The sequence below is a fragment of the Schistocerca serialis genome, chromosome 4 (assembly GCF_023864345.2).
Source record: "Schistocerca serialis cubense isolate TAMUIC-IGC-003099 chromosome 4, iqSchSeri2.2, whole genome shotgun sequence".
In the NCBI taxonomy this organism is placed as follows: domain Eukaryota; kingdom Metazoa; phylum Arthropoda; class Insecta; order Orthoptera; family Acrididae; genus Schistocerca; species Schistocerca serialis.
Window position 1 is genome coordinate 358,013,390 of NC_064641.1, and position 20,870 is coordinate 358,034,259.

The 20,870-nt window shown below is 43.4% G+C and overlaps 1 protein-coding gene across 1 annotated transcript in view; it reads left to right on the forward strand.

Annotated features, from left to right (window-relative positions):
• LOC126474459 (uncharacterized) overlaps window positions 1-20,870 on the forward strand; it is a 310,463-nt gene that overhangs the window by 97,847 nt on the left and 191,746 nt on the right. The window contains exon 2 of the mRNA XM_050101932.1: window positions 15,286-15,646. Coding sequence (XP_049957889.1) covers window positions 15,519-15,646 — 128 coding nt within the window. The 5' untranslated portion in view covers window positions 15,286-15,518. The remainder of the gene's footprint in view (window positions 1-15,285; window positions 15,647-20,870) is intronic.

The window sequence follows — 20,870 nt, forward strand, 5'->3', positions numbered from 1 at the left end:
CACTTCATAAAATTTCCTTGTTGTGTTTCTTAGAGTTCCTAAATGATTTTCGAACTGTTCCACGTATGGTCCATTACTTACTCAGTTTGTGATCGAAATCGAGATCATTGTGATAAGTTACGCCACAGCCTATGTACTTAAAGTGAGACGCTTGCTCAATATATCTGTTATCAAGGATTGCTTTAGTTCGGATTGGATATATCTCTAAAAGCCACACTCTTGGTTTTTTGCGCAGAGACTTTCATGTTGAACAAAGAGCAAATCTGCTGAAGATGGTGCCCAGGCTGCCGAATATCATCCTCAGTTTGGTTAGTAGTAGCCCGATTATTAACAGACAACATTGTATTTAAGCGTCTTCTGTCATTTGTTTTAATTTCTGCGTTTGCTCTGGTTATTGCCTCTAATTATACCGTATACGTAGGTATAAAAAAAAAGTGTAGGGGCAATCTACGGCCCTGATGCTCTGCACGGATGACAGAAATTTCTTCAGACAGTAGATTTTTTATTTGTAACATTATTTGTGTGTTGTTGTACAAGCTTCTTGTGACGTCCAAAAGATGCAGAGCTTATCCTCGTTTAGTCATTATTTGCTGAGGGGGATCCTGTGACTCTATTAAAGACCTTACAACAAACGAATGTTCTAGCTTTGCCTTCTCTTGTCTTTTATGACCGAATTACCTGAAATATAACATTTTTACGACGTTGAGTAATGTTTTATAGTATCGGAGCATCAGATAAGCTTCTGTATGCGTGTTGTCCATCAGTGTGTGATCCTTATTAAGTTGAAATAAGGGAAGAGTAGAGAAAGTCCAAAGAGCTGCACGGTTTGTCACAAGTTTATATAGTGTGCGTGAGGCCCTCAAAGAAATACTCAACAAATTTATGTAAGACACGCTACAAGAAAGAAACCGCCAGTTGTGAAGAATTTTACTCTCAAAACTCCGCTGTCCCGAGTCAACAAACATATTACTTCCTGCAGCGTACAACTCGTATTATGGCCACAACAGTAAAAGAAGAAAAATACAGAGCTACATAGATAGGTATCTATAATCCTTTCGCGCATTGAATAGGAAGGAGAGAACATGGTCTTGGTACATACACCATGTACCCTCCGCTGCATACTGTGCGATGAAATGCGGAGTACAAACGTAAATGTACGGAAATAAGCTCACAGAGCAGAATAAAGTAGTCAGAGGTTGTTCCACAATCCATATAGACTTGTCTTCCTAGATTCATTGCGAACATACTGTATGACCTACACATAGGCGTTGCTAGCTGTGTGAACGACTTCTCTTGATTTTGGAGTTGCAATTTGTTGTTTATGCGCAGATACACTTTCTGTTGCCTTAGTATTACCTCGTCCGAAAGTATGAATTAAAGTGATGAAGGGGATCTACCCGTTCTTCTTACTTTTGTAGTTTCAGCGTGCGTGTGGTGGACAGGGTATCTAGGGTATCTATCGCCCACTGGCCTGGAGAAGCGTCCAAACCACATTGCGCTACAAGCCGAGAACTATGATGTTGTAGGATCAATGTCTTAATGACACTGACGAGGGACTATTTCTGTTGAACAGACTCTGTTGCTAGAGGAAACTATGTGTTACTCCGCATTACTTTGTCTGCGTGCTAAGACTTTTTTTACGTATTCCGATATGACTTTTCTTTCATCAGAAAACTTGAATTTTATTTGGTGTATTTGTTTTTCTTCTAATTGCATTAATTCGTTGTGAAGGTGGCATTTGTTATTCTCCCTTAATTGGGATCTTGAAGTTTTGATGCAGAACATGTGAAACGAACTTTATATGACAAACTGTACGGCACCTAGACTTTTACTTAAGTAACCACCATGCACATAACGCTAGCACCTTTAACTTCTTTTCACAGATTTTTCTGTCGTGCTATTTTTATGGATGCTCATTGTGGAACCCTCCGCTGATCATTAGCTTTCCCTTTAGTACCTTTTACTGCAAATTTTCTCGCATTTTGTTTTGAGAATACATCCTTTAGGGTCTGTCTCGAACACAGGTTTGATTTTTCACTGAGCTTGATATGGCGATCACCTGAGCCATCATCTGCCGATTCAGCAGAGTCGGCAGATGATGGTTGAAGTGGTCGCTGTATCAAGCTGATATCTACAGACAACAGTATTTGAATGGTGGCCCCTATTTTGACAGGAACCGAGATTGGAATCTTCCTAGACGGCGGTCAGGGGGCCTGAAGATGACGTAGAAAATCGCCGAAACTGGTAGCCAAATAAAATAAGTTCGGAAATTAGACTGCTGAAATGTGTTTGATTTGACATCCTGTACCGAGCAGCCGAATCTCGAAACCATCTCTGAAAAGATGGACATTCAGAGATTTTATTACATTGTTGATTCAGAGAGTAAACTGTGATTCAGATATAAAAACCGTCAATATCGACACCTTGTTCCCAAATGAAAAAATGATACGGCCGAGGAGCTAGTCATTTGATGAGGTATGGTATTTTTTAAATCCTTTGTGAGGTATATCACATTTCTTTAGATTTTAGCAATGCCAGATAATTCAAATCGATTTCTCTTGTATACCTACATGAATGTGATCAATGCCGGCCGAAGTGGCCGTGCGGTTCTAAAGCGCTGCAGTCTGGAACCGCGAGACCGCTACGGTCGCAGGTTCGAATCCTGCCTCGGGCATGGATGTGTGTGATGTCCTTAGGTTAGTTAGGTTTAACTAGTTCTATGTTCTAGGGGACTAAGGACCTCAGAAGTTGAGTCCCATAGTGCTCAGAGCCATTTTTGTGATCAATGTTGATATTAAGGTGATATAGTAGTCTCAAGCACACCATCTTCAGTCATTGTAATCTTGTAGTCTCTCTGCCATGAGTGACGCATAACTCCATTTTTTCCAGGCAATAGAACCTGATTGTAATTATTCGCCTGCTGCAGTTGTCACGCATTATTATACATTCCATAGTCTCGACTGACAGAACGAAAACCATCTGCATACTGACTTACACTGCTTTTCACTGATGTAGTTCACCGCGTAAGACGGATACGTAGTGGATAATGCAAGCGATTAACTGCCGGCAGTTGAACAATTGAAACCAAACTATATCCCATCAGTACGGAGTAGTAACCCCAAAACTCATCTGTCGTGGACAGAAAATCTTTGTAACGAATGTGTTATCTATTACTAATTGCTCTATCCTAAGTTAATTAGTAACGATGCACGCACCATGATGAAAATATTACTTTGTAGTACGAGTGTTAATGCCATGCTTCGTTAATACTGCCTCTGTGTTAAAGCGTGGTAAGGTTCCGGTTCAGACGTCCGTGCCCAAACCGACGCTTAAGATGTCATAAATTAGCAAGAAATAGACTTTAGCTGAAGGTTATTGACATCATTTGAGTCTGTTCATTTTCATTATATTTATCCGGTATGACTGAACTCAGCTGTCGTGGAATTCGGTTTCCCTGTCTGGTGATTTATCATTTTATTATATTTTTCCTTAGATTCTTATTTTATCCATTAGTAGAGGAATGCGGAATTTTCGGTGTATTATTTCTTGATACCACTTTCTTAAAGAACTTATATTTTGGTTAACAGTGTTAGATTTTAGCCAACAACGAACATTGTTTTCGGAGTTTGACAATTTTTTCGCTCGTGCATTAAGGAACACAACGTGGCCTGTATCGGTCATCATTATCGACGCTACGTTAGTGACAACGATTGGCTCCACAAATGTCTGACAGCTGCGAATGTCTATCGATAGAAGATACCGACGTCTTAGTCTTCTTGCGCACATGTGTCTGTATTTTTCGTTTGAAGCAGGACGAATGCTCTTCAAGGAATGTGCAAAGTTGTCTCTTATCAGATCATTTCCTGCCGAATTACTACGTAATATTAGCTTAAAACTCTAATCTTCAGTCTCTTCGTGGCTCTCGACGTTTTTTCGGAGTAGGTCATACCGTCTTTTAAACAGCGTTAACTATCATAAATATGACTCAGATAACTATCCTGGTGTTTGCCTTAGGAAGCCACGAAAAACCTAAATCAAAACAGGATATGAACCGCTCCCATCTTTACGAATTCAAGTCCAGTATCTTAACCAACGCGGTAACAGACTACAGTGCAGGGCAGCACAAAGATTATAAAATTTTCTTTAGTATGGAAAAAGTTGTGTAAAGATAATGCGTTTCTAAAACTATTGAACGTGGCACCATTTCTCAAAGTTCTACTAGTCTGTTTTATGCATTCAAATTTCCTTGCATTAAAAATAATATGGTTTTGTGTGTTACATTCGTTCTGATACGTGATGCAGATGGGCGGCATAAGAACCTTACGTTTTGTGTGGATTTATGCCGGATGCCATGTCGCACTGTCGTTCCTTCAGCTGTCGAAAAAACTCTAAATCTCTAGTGCAATTTGAGACGGCACCTCTGTATCGGTCTGGTGGCCTCATCATATATCATTGTCATTAAAAAAAGTTTAAAGGAATATTGTGGACCCGGAGACACATCTAGCTCTTAATATGTGAAACAACATTGAAAAGTATACTTGGACTTCAGTGACCAGACATGTGCATGGAAAATACATAAATTTTAAATGAGAATTCAAAAGCGTCGTTGCTGAATCCATCTGGAAATTAGCCGAATAATATCTTCGTTTTGCAGCGACGTTTCGACAAGTTGCTTTTTGTCATCTTCTGAATTTGCCGGAAAATGAGAAGTAACGAACGTGCCGAAACGTCGCCCCGAAATGAAGAAGACATAATTCGGTTAATATCACGAGAGGAATTTATCAGTGCATTTTGCCGAAAATTCCTGCATTCCCAGAGCCTTGCTGTGTCATAGTCTGACCGGCCGGAGTGGCCGTGCGGTTCTAGGCGCTACAGTCTGGAACCGATCGACCACTACGGTCGCAGGTTCGAATCCTGCCTCGGGCATAGATGTGTGTGATGTCCTTAGATTAGTTAGGTTTAATTAGTTCTAAGTTCTAGGCGACTGATGACCTCAGAAGTTAAGTCGCATAGTGCTCAGAGCCATTTGAACCATTTTTTTTTGTCATCGTCTCTTTACACGAATACACGCGCGACTAGTGCGGCATTTGACTGAATACGCCCTATTAACGTACGATAATTGTTTTAGCCAGTCGTGTATTGAGCCTGCTTTCAGACGTGGATAGGAAATGTCAACTTGTGAACTCCATGTTTTTTTCATGTTGTAAGGCGAACGTAATTGTAGCAATCGCAGCGGTTGGACGGACATAGTTACAAGGAAGGTAACGTTGAAGAAACTTTGGGTATCAAAAGAAATACTTCAGTTGCTCGACGAAAGAAGGAAGTGCAAAAATGTTCAGGGAAAGTCAGGAGTATCGAAATACAAACAGGAAGAGCAGAGAAGCCAAGGCGAAATAGGAACAGGAAAAATGAGAAGGAATCGATAAAGAAACGGAGGTAGCAATAAATGATTCAGCAGAAAAGTCAAAGAATCTTAAATTAAGAGCAAGGTTGTCAACATCAAGAGTGCAATTGTGTGTGTGTGTGTGTGTGTGTGTGTGTGTGTGTGTGTGAATTCTTAAGGGACCAAACTGCTGAGGTCATCGGTCCCTAGCTTACACACTACTTAAACTAACTTACGGTGAGGACAACACACACACACACACACACACACACACACACACACACACACACACACACACACACCAATGCCCGAGGGAGGACTCGAACCTCCGGCGGGAGGGGCCGCGCGATTCATGACATGGTGCCTCTAACCGCGCGGCTGTGCAAAAGAGAACTCCAGTGTTAAGCGCAGGGGAGAGTGGACAGTGGAAGTAGTACATTGGAGGCATCTACAAGGACTAGTCTGATGATGTGACTGAGGAAGAATTGAGTCGATATGGAAGACATAGGGGAACAAATTTTAGAATCAAAGTTTAATATTGCTTCGAAAGAAATCGGTCAAATAGCGCAGAATTTCTTAAATCATTGAGGGAAGTGGCAACCAAGTGACTACGCAACTTCGTGCGTAAAATCTATGAATCTGGAGACGTACCATCAGAGGTCGGGAAAGTATCATCCACACAATCCCGAAGATAGTAAAGGCAAATAATTACCAGAACTATCGCACAATCAGCCTTACAGCCCTTGCATCCAAGTTGATTACAAGGCTAATACACAGAAGGCGTTGGAAATTACGTGGAGGTGGTTCTCCGCAGAATCGGCGAGGAGAGGAACGAATGGAAAACATTCACAAGAAGTAAGGACAGGGTGACAGGACACGTGTGTGAGACATCAGGGAATAACCTCCATGGTGCTAGGGAGAGGTGTAGAGCGTAAAAAGTGTAGGGAAGACAGAGATTGGAATACACCCAGAAAATAAATATGTATTCACTTCCAGTATAAGCTGCTATCCCTAGACACTTGCACACAGTCTGCTCTTGTTAATTTTGCTAACGTCTATTGGTTACCTCACTCGCTATAATTTTATTGTTGCCAATAAATGTGGCCATGCCATGGAGAGTGAAATATGATGCGGCCATGCGAAACTATCTAATAACTGTGTTCTCTTCTTTCAGATGTTTCTTGTATGCCTTAAATCTTACAAACATATTATATAGTGTTGAGTTTCTCTTCAGTTTCTGGATTTTATAAAGAGTAACAATAGATGTCCGTAAAGAATCCTGCCTTCTTAGTAACCCGATCCAATTGAATTTGACAACGATTTATTAATCAGAATTGCTGCAAATGTCACAGTGTGCTCCGCAGATACAATTAGAAAAGTTTCATCAATTAGTAAATTCGTCTTACATTAAACCAATTCATAGAATAAAGCTTAAAGAATGACTATAATTAATTTCAAAGTTTTAATTCTGCCGCTGGTCATTCTGTTTTATTCAGGGTATTACAAAAAGGTACGGCCAAACTTTCAGGAAACATTCCTCACACACAAATAAAGAAAAGATGTTATGTGAACATGTGTCCGGAAACGCTTAATTTCCATGATAGAGCTCATTTTAGTTTCGTCGGTATGTACTGTACTTCCCCGATTCACCGCCAGTTGGCCCAATTGAAGGAAGGAAATGTTGACTTCGGTGCTTGTGTTGACATGCGACTCATTGCTCTACAGTACTAGCATCATTGTTGGTGATGTCTTGATTGGGCCCCATGTTCTTCCACCTACGCTCAGTGGAGCACGTTATCATGATTTCATACGGGATACTCTACCTGTGCTGCTAGAACATGTGCCTTTACAAGTACGACACAACATGTGGTTCATGCACGATGGAGCTCCTGCACATTTCAGTCGAAGTGTTCGAACGCTTCTCAACAACAGATTCGGTGGCCGATGGATTGGTAGAGGCGGACCAATTCCATGGCCTCCACGCTCTCCTGACCTCAACCCTCTTGACTTTCATTCATAGGGGCATTTGAAAGCTCTTGTCTACGCAACCCCGGTACCAATTGTAGAGACTCTTCGTGCTCATATTGTGGACGGCTGTGATACAATACGCCATTCTCCAGGGCTGCACAGCGCATCAGGGACTCCATGCGACGGTGGATGGATGCATGTATCCTCGCTAACGGAGGACATTTTGAACATTTCCTGTAACAAAATGTTTGAAGTAACGCTGGTACATTCTGTTGCTGTGTGTTTCCATTCCATGATTAATGTGGTTTGAAGAGAAGTAATAAAATGAGTTCTAACATGGAAAGTAATCGTTTCCGGACACATGTCCACATAACATATTTTCTTTCTTTGTGTGTGAGGAATGTTTCCTGAAAGTTTGGCCTTACCTTTTTGTAACACTCTGTATACTGAGTACGTAAATGTTCATTTCGTATTGAGGTAGGTAGGTATTGAGGTAGGTAGGTACTCTGTCAAATATTTTTTAAGAAGGATTTACAGTAGGAAGTGTTCGGATTATAGTTGTTTGAAGTTCGTGTCACGTTATGGGTTTCTGACATTTATACTACCGCGTCGCACTCGTAAGTATCACTCGTTAGTGCCTTGTGAAGCGCTTACTGTATTCTCTATACGGTAGTTCTTTTCCGGTATGTTGACTACTTCACAATTACTTCATTGTCAGTTGCAGTTCTCCTCCTCTTACTCGGCAGGTATGTGTAACTATGGGGAAGAAAAAGGAAAGAATCAGTCACGCCTCACACATAAGAAAGGATGGCGGCGGTAAGAAAGACACCAACGAACAAATAAATCATACGAGCTCTTGTCAGAAAAATACTCCGGGTGTCCAGATTTATAGAAATAGTACTTTCGTTACAGAGTTAGGAGGCATGTTATCCCCGACTCACATACGAAGGAAAGAGCGGACGGTTGACTAGCACCCGACTTGTTACTACATCTGGCATGTCAGTGGTCAGCAGGTAATTCTTCTGTACGAGATTGGTAGGTAGAGAGATAGGTAGACGAGAGGAGAAGGGAAATGTAGATTTTAACGTCCAGTTGACATAAGGCTAACTGAACTGCGCAAGGTGGCACCCTTGTTATGGCGCAGGACTAGTTTTCAGGGATAGCATGGGTCACATCTCAACCCGGAATCTGGTTTTGCATGATTTCTGTAAATTACTTAAGGAGAATACTGTGACGATGCCTTTTAAGAGACAACGTTGAATTAATTGTCCGATCCGACTTTATGCTTAGCCATTAACGTCGTCGTCCTCGCCTTCGATCTTAAGCTAAACTTATTCTTCCTTAGCTGGAGGTAATAACGAATTCGCGTATTAGCGAGTTCAGTTGAGTCCTAGCCAATCGTTAACTCGCAGTCCTGCACATTTTTAATGTAGCTGGAAGTTTCATTGGCTAATTAGTTTGCCGTGTCAGCCATCTCATTCACGGCTATCAGAGGTAGCTTCATTCCGCTTAAAATCTACCGAACTCTCACCCACTCCAGAACAATTTCGTAAGATAGAAGGTGACTCTGAAAAGTTGGTAACAAGAGTGACAAACAAAATACCTTCACTGGCCTCCCGAAAAGTAATCACTATTAGCTACAACACCTTCCTAACAAGGGCTGTAAAGCTGCTGGAAACCGCCAGCGAGCGCTTCTTGTGGGAATCGCTCGAAGCACTGTGGTCATTCGCTGTTGGATATCCACAACGTCTAGGAATATTCGTGAGCAATTGTGCTTACACTGTCTTTGCTTACCTTTCCTGCTCCCATTCTCAAAGACAGCCACAGATCGCCCCATCCGTTGCATTCCTATGACTGCAAATTAGAGCAGCGAATTAACGTGAAGTTTTGCTTCAAATTAGGAGAAAATGGCGACGGAGGCTGTTGAGGTGCTAGTGCAAGTGTACGGTGTTGAAGCAGTGAGAATACAGTATGTGTTTGAGGGGCTTATATGCTTTGTTTGAGGGTTTATATACTTCAGAGATGGAAAGGGAGGCGTCGAGGATGAACCGGATTCGAGTCAACACGTACAATCCCATACGATATCGAACGACTGCAAAGGATGCTTCCGGGTGATCGGCGGCTGTCTTTGAGAATGAGAGCAGAAGAGTTGAAGTTAACCAAGGGTGTAAGCACTATTGTTCACGAACATCCAGCAAATCGTGATTACAGAGCTTAGAGTGATTCCACAAGAAGTGTTTGCTTACTGTTTCCAAACAGCTTTACAACACATGTCGGGAGTGTGTTGTAGCTAATGGTCATATTTTGAAGACCAATAAAGGTATTTTGTTTATAAAGGGTGAGCTGAAAATTAATACCTCCAAATTTTTAAGCGAAAACTTTTAAAGCTTTTGAAGTATGACAAACGTTATTGACATTCTACATCTTTACTCTTCATATCTACATATTTATTTTACATCATAGTCGCCCTGCCTACGAACACATTTCTCCCAATGAGAGACCATCCTGTTACAGTAGACGGAACGACAACTTCATCGGCACCGCTTCATCACTATGAAAGTGAAATCCTCGAAAGTGTTCTTTAAGTTTTGGAAACACATGAAAATCTGTTGCGGGCAACTCGTAGCTGTGTGGAGGATGATGGATGACGGTGAACCCGAGGCTTTGGATTTTTGCAGTCGTCACAGCGCTCGTGTGTAGTCTGGCATTCTCATGCTGAAGGAGAGGGTGCTCTATGTGTGGACGAACTCTTAAGAGTTCGAAACTCGATTACAGCACGCTGTTTCTCGCGCACTAACATAGTTGTGTCACACACCGCCATGTTAAACGCTACAATCCGGAGTCGTCTAGCAGCAGAGAGCTGCAAATGTGTAGACTTGAAGAATAAAGCTATAGAATATTAATAACGTTTTTGTTACCTCGTAGACTCGCGTGTACTGCGCGTGGTCCGCGTTTTCCGAACACGATATTTCGACGTCGTAAGTAGCGTCTTCATCAGGTGCTTCCTGAGAAGGAATAACATTAACGTTAAAGAAGCCAATGTTGCTGTTCATGTTTCTTGAGAAGGAAAAACCAGATAAAGACGCCGAGTTAGGACATCGTAACATCATGTTGGAAAGACACAGTCCACCGGCAGTGTAACCGATTCTACGTGATGACAACGAATCGCCGGGAAAGTCTAAGAAACTGTAACGTTTGTTTCATTTAAAAAGCTTCAAGAGTTTTCACATAAAAGATTCGGAGGTATTACTTTTGAGCACGCCCTCGTAGCTCTGGTTTCCTGAGACCGTTCACCGAACTTTTCACGCGTACTGTGTAGTTGCCGTTGTATGGGCAGTAGACAGGGGCGAATCTTCACTCTGAGTAGTGTGAAACACGGTACGATACTAGATTTGCTGAAATGCCTGAGAGGCGCGTGAGGAGTGCGCGTCGGCAGAGGGCGGTGGCAGGCGGCGAATGAAAGGGAGGTCGGCGGTCGGGATTTAAAGGTCGTTTACCCGGTGGCCAGGGAATGCCGGGCTGAGCGGCCGCCGCCGGCTCTGGCGCGCTCCCTCCCGGCCGTCTCCGTTATTCCGTTCATTCATAGTGCACGCGAGAAAGCGCGGACCGACCTAAATACCGCGCCGACGAGGGACCCGCTGCCTTCCAGGAAGCGACCAGACGAGCCGGCCGCTGGCGACCCACACGTCGACGCGCTCTCGGTTTACGGTACCGGCGCAGAACAGCTGCCGCCGCGGAGGGTTTTCTGTGGAATGCAGACGTCACTAGGTGGCTGTTGATTTGTGAATCCGCTCGGACGGCATTCCTGGCTGCTATTAAACGGCTCGCTGCCTTGCTCCTTGGTCGCCGGCTAGCTGAGTGCCATGCCGCGCGTCTGGCAGCCGGCATTACCTAGACACAGGCGTAAGCCCGCCGTATAACACGAACAACGTGATATGTTGGTTCTCCACACCGATGTTTTTTCATCGTCCTCCCCAGCGCTCTTCCAACCCACACACTCATTCCTATTCAGAATACAATTACGACACAGGCGAACTGCGGTGAAGCTCAGTTCATTGACACGGTATTCAAAAGTTATAAATTAGTGGGGTCGTATTTAATCTATCGACTGTCTTTATTGCTACTTTTATAGGTTATTATTTCCGATACACGTTTCAGAGCTCCATCATCTATCACTGGCTTTGTGTGCCGCTTGGACCAATTGTGGATTCGTCAGAAAAATATTTCCTTTTTTTTCAGACGTTCTTTGAAATTTTATTTATATACTTTAAACGATCGAGAGGGCAGGTGTGAAGGCATCAAGGAATTTTCAATTTGATAATGGATGGATGCTTGGTTGAAAAAACTGCAGGGGGAGACCAAGGCAGGAACACAGTAAGCGGGTTCAAATAGATATGGTGAGCAGCACTTCTGTATGCAACATACCTGACGATGGAGCGCACTCAAATGGGGTCGCATTTAATGTTTTTGTAAGCTAATATCGTTGCCGGTATCATACGTACTTAATCACCACTGTCTTCCTAGTTAAAATTATTACTCCTAGCTGCTCGTGATCGTAGTAAATTTTCAGCTCATGTTCCAGGAATGCTGTTTTACGGATACAAAAACATATACATCACAATATCTTCAATAGGTAATACATTTTTTTACTACTCTCAATTTTCATTTGTGATAGCACTTCAGAAATGCCAAGAGACCCAGTGTGACTCAAACATTGGGGAGAGAGAAATGTAGCGACAAGCATCCTCTAGATTACTAAAGGAACTAATGCAATGGCTTCTACGTCAAAACGTTATCAGTGATTAGAGAGCTAATTAAGTTTCGTTTATGTACGGTGTCCTGTCTCATACTAAGTGCACTGAAATTAAGGATATCTGTTAAAACCGTGGCTATAGTATTAACTCACCGCGTAAATCCACATCGCAGTTACTGAATTTGGATATCAGTAACTGTCTGAAACGTGACCGATTCTAATAATTTCGCCTGTACAATGTACCGTAATTTTTGGTGTTATTAATCTATGGTATTTGAAGACATCTACAAGGAGCAATATCTGAATGATAACTATTTTCCTTTGGGAAATTGAGTTTGTGTCCTCACTAGTCTCCGTTTCGTTCATCACACCTCTGGTCTAAGGTCAATGTCAAATTCACCTACTGCATCAAAGATTAAATCCATTACAAACGTGAAAATCTAAATTTTGACATTCATATATTATTCAAGTTAATGTTATATTGGAAACTGATTATTGGAGACAATTCACAACGGTATAAAAAAGCGGACATAGCTCCTTGCTAAAGATTCATTATTATATAGCATTTTGCGAGAACAATTAAAAAGCACTATCACGGAATGGGTCACGGTGGAGTGCTGGTATTCGCAGATGAGCCGTTATGTTTGGTATGTTAGTGTACTAGCAGTGCCTCCCTTAACAATGCCACGACACCCACTGGCTCACCCAAAAGTGATACGCTACGTCCGTTATCGGAGGGTTGCTGACAAAAATTTAGTACATGTTGTTTACGTACCGTACGTCGACAATTCCTAGAAATAGAGAAGGCAGCATGTCGTTTCAGGGTAGTAATTTCTGTGAATTTTCGTATATGCTCGCGTTGATAATATGTTAATACGAGTACGTTACCACAGTCTGGCACTGTGGTTGCGGTACTGGCTATTTTCTATTTCACATCGGGTTTGCTATGCGAAGTGTAGTCTTAACCTCTGGTGTTTCGGTTCCGCCGAATTCGGAATTTTATTTTTTATTTTGTTTATTTATCGGGTTCTGTGAGACCATGCGGGCCAAAGATACTGGGTCATGTAACGAGATAGTACATAGTTGTTAAAGAACGCTAATTAGAAACTGTACAGGAAAAAGAATTAATCAAACACAAATTGTGAGAGTATGCGAATAAATATAACACGTTACAGAGAAAAGTTCACAACTACTGTGAGAAACTTCTGGCCAGAACAGAAGATAAGTGCCACAAAAAAAGGTTCATCACAGATTTGAAGACTTGGAGCTATCACTCTTTTTTCAATTCTGAGGGAAGTTTATTGAACATGAAACCTACTGAATAGTGCACACATTTCTGTGCAATGTTTAAGGAAATGTTATCCAAGAGCAGCTATTTTTCCGTGTTCATTGAATTCCTGTTGCAGTTTCTTCTGAATAAGTCCTCATTGTCAACAAATCACATGATGGAGTATTTAGGCAGGGGTGGTAGAGGGAGTATTCTGAGAGAACTGAGCAATGGCATACGCGATGTTCGCGTTCGGTCACCGGATATCACTCTGACGAAAGTTTTCTGTGCCAGCGTTGCCTCAAAATGAGCTGTCTTATGGATCATATTAATCCATCAGAAATGTTTATCAGTCTAGCTATCCCGAAAATCACTTCGATGTATTAATTTTGACTCATTTGACGATATCTGATTGTTATATTTCAGACATTTTTTCATCCTTAGACAAATTCTCAGTTTTGTATAACTATTCCAAAATGTACATCATTGGACTTTGCAACACTGCAAACGAATTTTATAATAAGAGTGATTATTTGCTGGAGAACACGGGTGGGGCTACCATTTGGGCGGTGACCCCAATAATTTGAAGGCTATATCGCGGATCCTGGCCATTTTTCCAGTCATTTGTTAACTTCGTTTCAACCCCTTGCAACTGACGACGAAAAAATGGAGGATGGTGTATATTAGAGCCATAGAGTGTGTGCCCTGGGTGCAGTGGCTGTACGCGATTGCTTTCATCCATCAAATAGGCCGCCGGCTGGTTTTGGACTTTTTGCACAGCACATGTCTGAGGGGCCCGCAGAGGGTGCCCGAGGCCCGCGGTCTGCTCAACTGACACACTTCCCTCGGTTTCGCCGCGAATTTCAGCATAAATTGAACGCGGAATTTCGTTCGTCTGGGAGTATCACATATTTTACATTTTATATTACTTTCGTGCATTTAGAAAGTGTATGTTTTGAATTTCTTCTTTCACTTTAGATGGCAAACACTTCAACTTCAACTCTCTCCTTGTTAAGAACAACCCTTCGATGCCGACGAGCTGTTATCGTATTTAGAGATATAAACGCTGTTGTAGTCAGTATATGAATGTCAGACAATTAACGTGTAAGCAATATATTGTCGTTTCCATCACCACAGATTGTGTATTGAATTGTTACGAACAAAATTATTGCAAGTGTTGTTTCTTTCCCTTTGCTTACATTTTCGAATGGTACAGTTTACTTGCTATCATGTTACATATCAGTGTCGTTTGCCAGTATTTTCTCGTGTTTCTCTGTGCACTTTATTTCATTTCACTCGGATTAACACTCTTAATGTAAATCAATGCCATGTGATCCCGATCACCTTCCACTACTTACGTCACAAAAATGTGATAATTTTTTTAGAAGTAATTTTCAGAAGTCGTGAAAATTATTTTCTAAAAATAATTATTAGAAACGGTGCATTAATGTTTTAAAGTGTCTAAAAATTATCAGTTTTGTGTTATTTTGTATAGCGGAGCATTCTACGCCACGTGGGTACCCGTAAATCAATTTTTTAAGAGTAATCTAAATTTCGGTAGTTAACTTTCATTGCACCATAAGATGCATTATTTCTCGGAACACCGTATTACGTACAAAAAAGTTGAATTATTCACCTCGAAAGCCACGGAAAAAATTATTGAACCCGCGAAATACGGCGAAGCCGCGCCTGAGCGACGGCCATTTTGTCTTGCCGTGGCGAGCCGAGCGCCGAGTTCGTCAGGCGGCCGCGGCGCGGCGCTGGCTTCGCGACTTTTTTTTCTCCTTTTCGCAAGGCCGGCGGCCATGTTGCCCTGAGATCACTCAGCATCTGTCTCCCCTCCATTAGGCCCCCCACCTCGCTCTCCCAGTCCCGACTTTCGTACTAATGACGAATTTTCTCATTGTTTTCCAGGTCGAAAACGTGCACCTTTGTGGATCCATCGGCTGCCAAAGGTCGCGATGCACGCGATTCGGGCGTGTAATGCGCTGTTTTGCGGCGATTGACTCCTATTGAGCGGCGGGCAGGAGCCGGCGAAGGTCGCCCCCCTCCAGCGCCCTCCTCCTCGGCCGGCTCCGCGGCCGTGCGGAGAGGCCCCGTGACGTACACCCGTGTTACTATGCAGACTGCGGCCGCTGATAGTCGCCATGTCACTTGTGCAACATCACTGCAGCTTCGGCGGAGGAGACTCTTGGAATAAACCGCTGCCACGTCGTCCGCTGCCCTGGGATAAAGCAGCAGGGTGTAAATTGGACGCGTACAAGTCGCAGTTTCGGTAAGTAATCAGTTAACGACGCGCTACTGCTGCGATTTTGCTATCACCCGCGACTGCTTTCTCTGCCTCGACTTACAGATTATTTCACTGTCTGCCGCCCGCCTTTTCTGTGCATGCTAAATGTGTGTTTAAAATCACTAGAGTTGCAAACAGGGACTGTGTTACGCTTGATTAATCATCAATGCAAATTATCGAATTACGTAGTGATTACAGAGAATCTTTGTAACGGATCTCGTCCTCTTGATAAATTCGCGTAATGCTAGCTTCTACGACGTTAACGTTCATTTGTAGGCGAGATCATCTTTCGTATCAAAAAGTTCAGAGGTTCCGATTTCATTGTGCATACGTAACTGTTTTTCTGCTTTGCTTCATTTGCTTTCCAACAATGTAAATTTCATTGCAGAGGTAAAAAAAATGGCGTCGCTTGTGATACATGTACGTAAGGAGAAAAAATGTTTTGCTTAGTGGAAACGAAGTGCAATGTCATGTACGTAGGCGCTTAAAAGTGTGGGACCCAATTTGGCAAGCAGTCTTATAGTAGTCGCTATTGGTAATTGTAAAGACAACATTCAGAGAAGGAAGTAGTGATTTGCCCAGTACAGCAGTGACAGCTTTCACTTCATGTTATGAACAAGTGTTATACTAATAAATGTGCACCAACAATGATGCTATGGTAAAAGGGTTGAGTAGCGTTGACAGATGTGTGGCTGGCGCACGTGGTTGCGGGGGTGTGAGGCGCTTGCGGATGCTGCCCTGCGCGCGTTGCGGCGAGCAGCCCTGCTGACGTGTGCTCTGCAAGGGCCGCATCGCCCCAGGGCCGAGACGCGCCACGCGGCCCATGCCACATGTCTGGCCGGCACACCCATACCTTGCTGCGAGCACGTTCTTTCCATGCTCTCACCTGTTACGCGCCAAATTGTTTCCGCCCCTCGTCACGCCATTGCTGGAAGAATCTTGTCTCTTAATCGCTAAAGTTTTGTAATAGTTTCGAGCTTCCGTAAATTTGGAGTGCAATGACAATCGTGCAAATTTGCGTTTTATTTTCTGGGAACCAGACGTGACATTGTTATTGTCTACAGCTCGCTGAGGATACGCAGGCGCAATCGCCTAGACGATACGCGATGGGTGAATGCCATATCGCTAGTTCGGAGGAAGTTCGAATACAGTATGACAGTACGAATGGTCACAAGTTTGTTTGAGCCATTGGGAGAGGCGGCACAGAGATGGTGAAAACCTGACGCAACAGACGCTTGAAGGCAGACCGTAAACCATCCCGTGAAAGTCTACGATGTTACGAGTACCAGTATTAAGTGAGAAATCTAGGCATACACTAGGCTGTAACCTTCCTACGTATAGCTCCCATTGGGATCGAAAAGTTTAGACTTACTCCAGCGCGCAGAGGTCTTCAAGAAATCATTCTTCCACGCTCCATATGCTGATGGGACGGTAAGAAATGCTAAAAACTGGTGTTTCTGCCATGCACTTCACAGTGGTTTGTAGAGTATGGATGTTGATCTAGACGGGGGTCTGGGAAATCGAATGGAGAATGCTAATTTCTCCCCGTGCAGCCATCTATTGAACATGGTCTCATTTTGGTGTCAAGAGATCTTTGCAAGGTAAGTGATCTGCTTAAGCTTCTTGGGTTGCAACTGCTTGCATGGGACATGTGTGTTACTTGGGTTGGTGAAAGCAGGTTCACTAACATTATTGTACCGTAACTGAAAAGTAAATAAGATAACCCATAAAAAATCACGAAGTTCAGTTAACCGGTCATTACACACGTCATTACGTTCACATTTCAAGGCAGTGGACTTTCATTCATAAGGTGCGAATTTCAGATCCTTGCTGATAATCACAATACATCGTAGATTTGCGTTGTTTTCCTGATCCAATGAAGAGAACTGCCTGGATGACTCATTTGGAAATCGCGCGCCCCTTTCAATTCCTGTCGTACACGAGCTCGTGCTACGTTGTAACTGACTTATTTCCTTCTACATTATGAAACCGCTGTTTGGAGAACCGGCATCCTTACTTCTCTTCGCCGAGAGCTCACACTTAACACACGGGAAATATATGTCATTATTTTATTTGAAAGTTGCTGCAAGGTCTCTCAGATGTCACAGTTGCAGCACAGTTGATCTTCACCCTCTTTGTCAAAGTTCTGAGAAGTATGTGTCGTTTCCAGTCGATAAATACATGCAGTGTCTTAGAAAGGAACGAGTTTGCATTGTCTATCCCATCTCAATGTAGATTCACCTGTTCGATGATGAGGGAATAACGTTTTCAGTATGGACACTGATATATGGCAGTGTTGCACGCTGCTGAGACGATTTAAGCGCATGACAATGCGTTCTGATCGTTCAGTTCCGGCACGCAGTTCGGAGCTCTTGACGTATGGCAAATAAGCGATTATTAATTCGGAGTCCTCAGTTCCGCTGCCACTCCGTCAGTGGCTGTCTCGAGGACGACGACTATGCCTCAGGTTCACAGCAAGAAGCCAAAGAGGAAGAAAATGTAATGACGAACAACGGCGTGTATCGAGACCGCTGTTGCAGGAAGCAATACATTTATAAGCCGACTCCCTCGCCAGACCTCACTTCCGTGTGATGAACACGAGGTATGACTCAAGACTAAAGTATGTAATCAGCGTCTAATCTGTTTACATACTATTTTTTTCACGTTTTCCAATGTCGCTTTTTCACTCCCCATTAGCCAATCTTAGCTGTGACTGAATCCAGACACGAAGTACCGGAACAGTTGGCGCGCACGAAACTGTTCAGTACTCCTTAACGTTTGTCGAGAATGCGGTTGACGCTTATTGAGAAGTAGAGCCAAGTTCGTGTGGTAAGGATACATTGTATTACTCACCTGCCGAATTAGAATTTGCGTTAATGCTCGTAGGAAATTTAAACGTAGAAACAAGCAATGGTGTATTGTTCAAAAAAATGGTTCAAATGGCTCTGAGCACTATGCGACTCAACTGCTGAGGTCATCAGTCGCCTAGAACTTAGAACTAATTAAACCTAACTAACCTAAGGACAGCACACAACACCCAGCCATCACGAGGCAGAGAAAATCCCTGACCCCGCCGGGAATCGAGCCCGGGAACCCGGGCGTGGGAAGCGAGAACGCTACCGCACGACCACGAGATGCGGGCGGTGTATTGTTCGTATTACCCAATACGTATCAAACCCATATCTCTGGAAGTGAATCACTACGTACACAGTATAATGTAGATAAATGTTTTTGTCAATTCAGTGTGAATATCTTTGTGTTACATTCACACAAAGGAAAGGATAATCACTTGAAAGGCTTCAAATCACGGAGGAGTTATGTCAGCCGTCGTGTCAGCTGTCCGCCGTGAGATGAAGAGCTCTTTTTCCTGTAGAGATGAACTTACAAGGGAAACTGAATTGACTGTATGGAGAGATGCTAGGAATAAAACGCCGAAGTAATCTACCGCGTCGGATGTTGGCCGCCGGTGCGCTCTATCGAGTCAACTTTATTGCCAGACTCTTCGCTTGCAGCAATTTGAATCGCGTTTTGGCAGCTTTTTCATCACGGAGGCTCAGCAGAGTACTCGAAACACACAACGGGGCGGTCCGACTGCCGATCGGCTGCGAAGGAAGGCGCGAAAGCAGCGTCGGCGCGGCCCGCCGACTGTGAGAAGTGGCGGCTGGCGGGCCGGACCCGCCGCATTATAATGTGTGCCAAATTGAAAGTTGGGGCCAGGGGCCTCCAGGGTAGTTAGCACCGCTCGCTGCCAGCCGGCCGCGGCCGCACCGCAGCATGCAGCGGTTTTTGCCCCAGCGATCTGCGACGTCTCTGAGCCGCGCCTCGTGGGTGCGTGGTCTGGGACGTCTCTGTCAGGGAAGTCCAGGGACCGGCAACTCCCCGTAGGTGGAAAGCGGGGCAACTGTCTCAACGAATGTCCATTACGATCACTTTTCTAGATGTGTAGCAGCAAAAGAGAAGAAAAAAGGGGTGGGAAGTGAGGTCATTAGAAATCAAGCGCCACGTCGGTTGAAGAATGGAGTGGGTGATGGCCGTAATCTATTCTTAAAAAAACACAGTCACTCTTCTCCATTTTGAGGAAGACCTAAACGAGTGTGGAACTGAACTCCGCTCGTCCCGTATATGACTCTCAAAGTCTCAACCTCTGGGATGTCCCACACGGTTTTGTGCAGATGCATTCCGTGAAATGAGCGAAGTTATGTCAGATTTGTGTGTTCCTGATCCTCGCCATGACGCTTCGTGTCATTTGAAATATTTTTCATCTAGCTTCTAGTCCAGTCACGAATTCAAGCCGGGCGCTGATAACCTCGCTGTTGTGCGCCCTAAAACACTAATAATCATCATCACGAATTCAAGCAGTTCAGTGTAGTCGGAGAGCTCTTACCTCTCCGTACTCATCAGTACGTTAAATTGTTTCTATATTTATGTGTAACTTGTTCAAAACTGAAACGGATTTCATGAGGCTAACCACTGTATGCAGATTACGAGAGATACCTGTCAGATCTGTCACTGTATTCGTATTTCGTTTTAACACTACATATTTGTATAGTGTACAACAGTGAGTGTCAAGTTTCATGCATAGTTTTGGCAGAGTATAAAGTTGCAAGCATAAAAAATTAAATCAGAGTTAGCAAAGTAACTGAATTCTAACTAAACTTTACGTTTCAAATATATAAATGATAAAAAGGAAAGATGAACGGATAAGAAACCAAGCAGACGAAACTACTGGTTTTTCGAACAGTACACACCATAAATTGATCCCAAATTATGAAGCAAAATAAAGCTGCATGCACGTGAAAATATGTGGAAATCAAGGAGTGTGACGTGGATCCTAATATTAAAAATGAAGTAGAAATGTCTTCCAAAGTATCGTGGCGAAGATGGCAGCTTAGTCTCCTGTTGAGCTAGATAATAGGCCATCCACTCCACAGAATGTTGTATTCCTTCAGGTACTTCTTGATGGGTGGGAAAGTAGGAAGGCGTATCATAAAACGTAGGGTAAATCGGCGGATGTTGAGTGTGGCTTCTCCTGTGACCCATGTACAACCCAAGGGAGCGTCTGTGAGCGCCAGAGTGACGGGGGTCGTCGTTTGGGCCAAGTCCCGGTTTTCTCTGCAGAGTGGACCTCAGCTTGCACCTGTATAGAGAGAACCGTCCAGCCAGTTGGAAGTGGAGCTGGAGGTAAAGACACAGGTGCCATAGTGTGAGA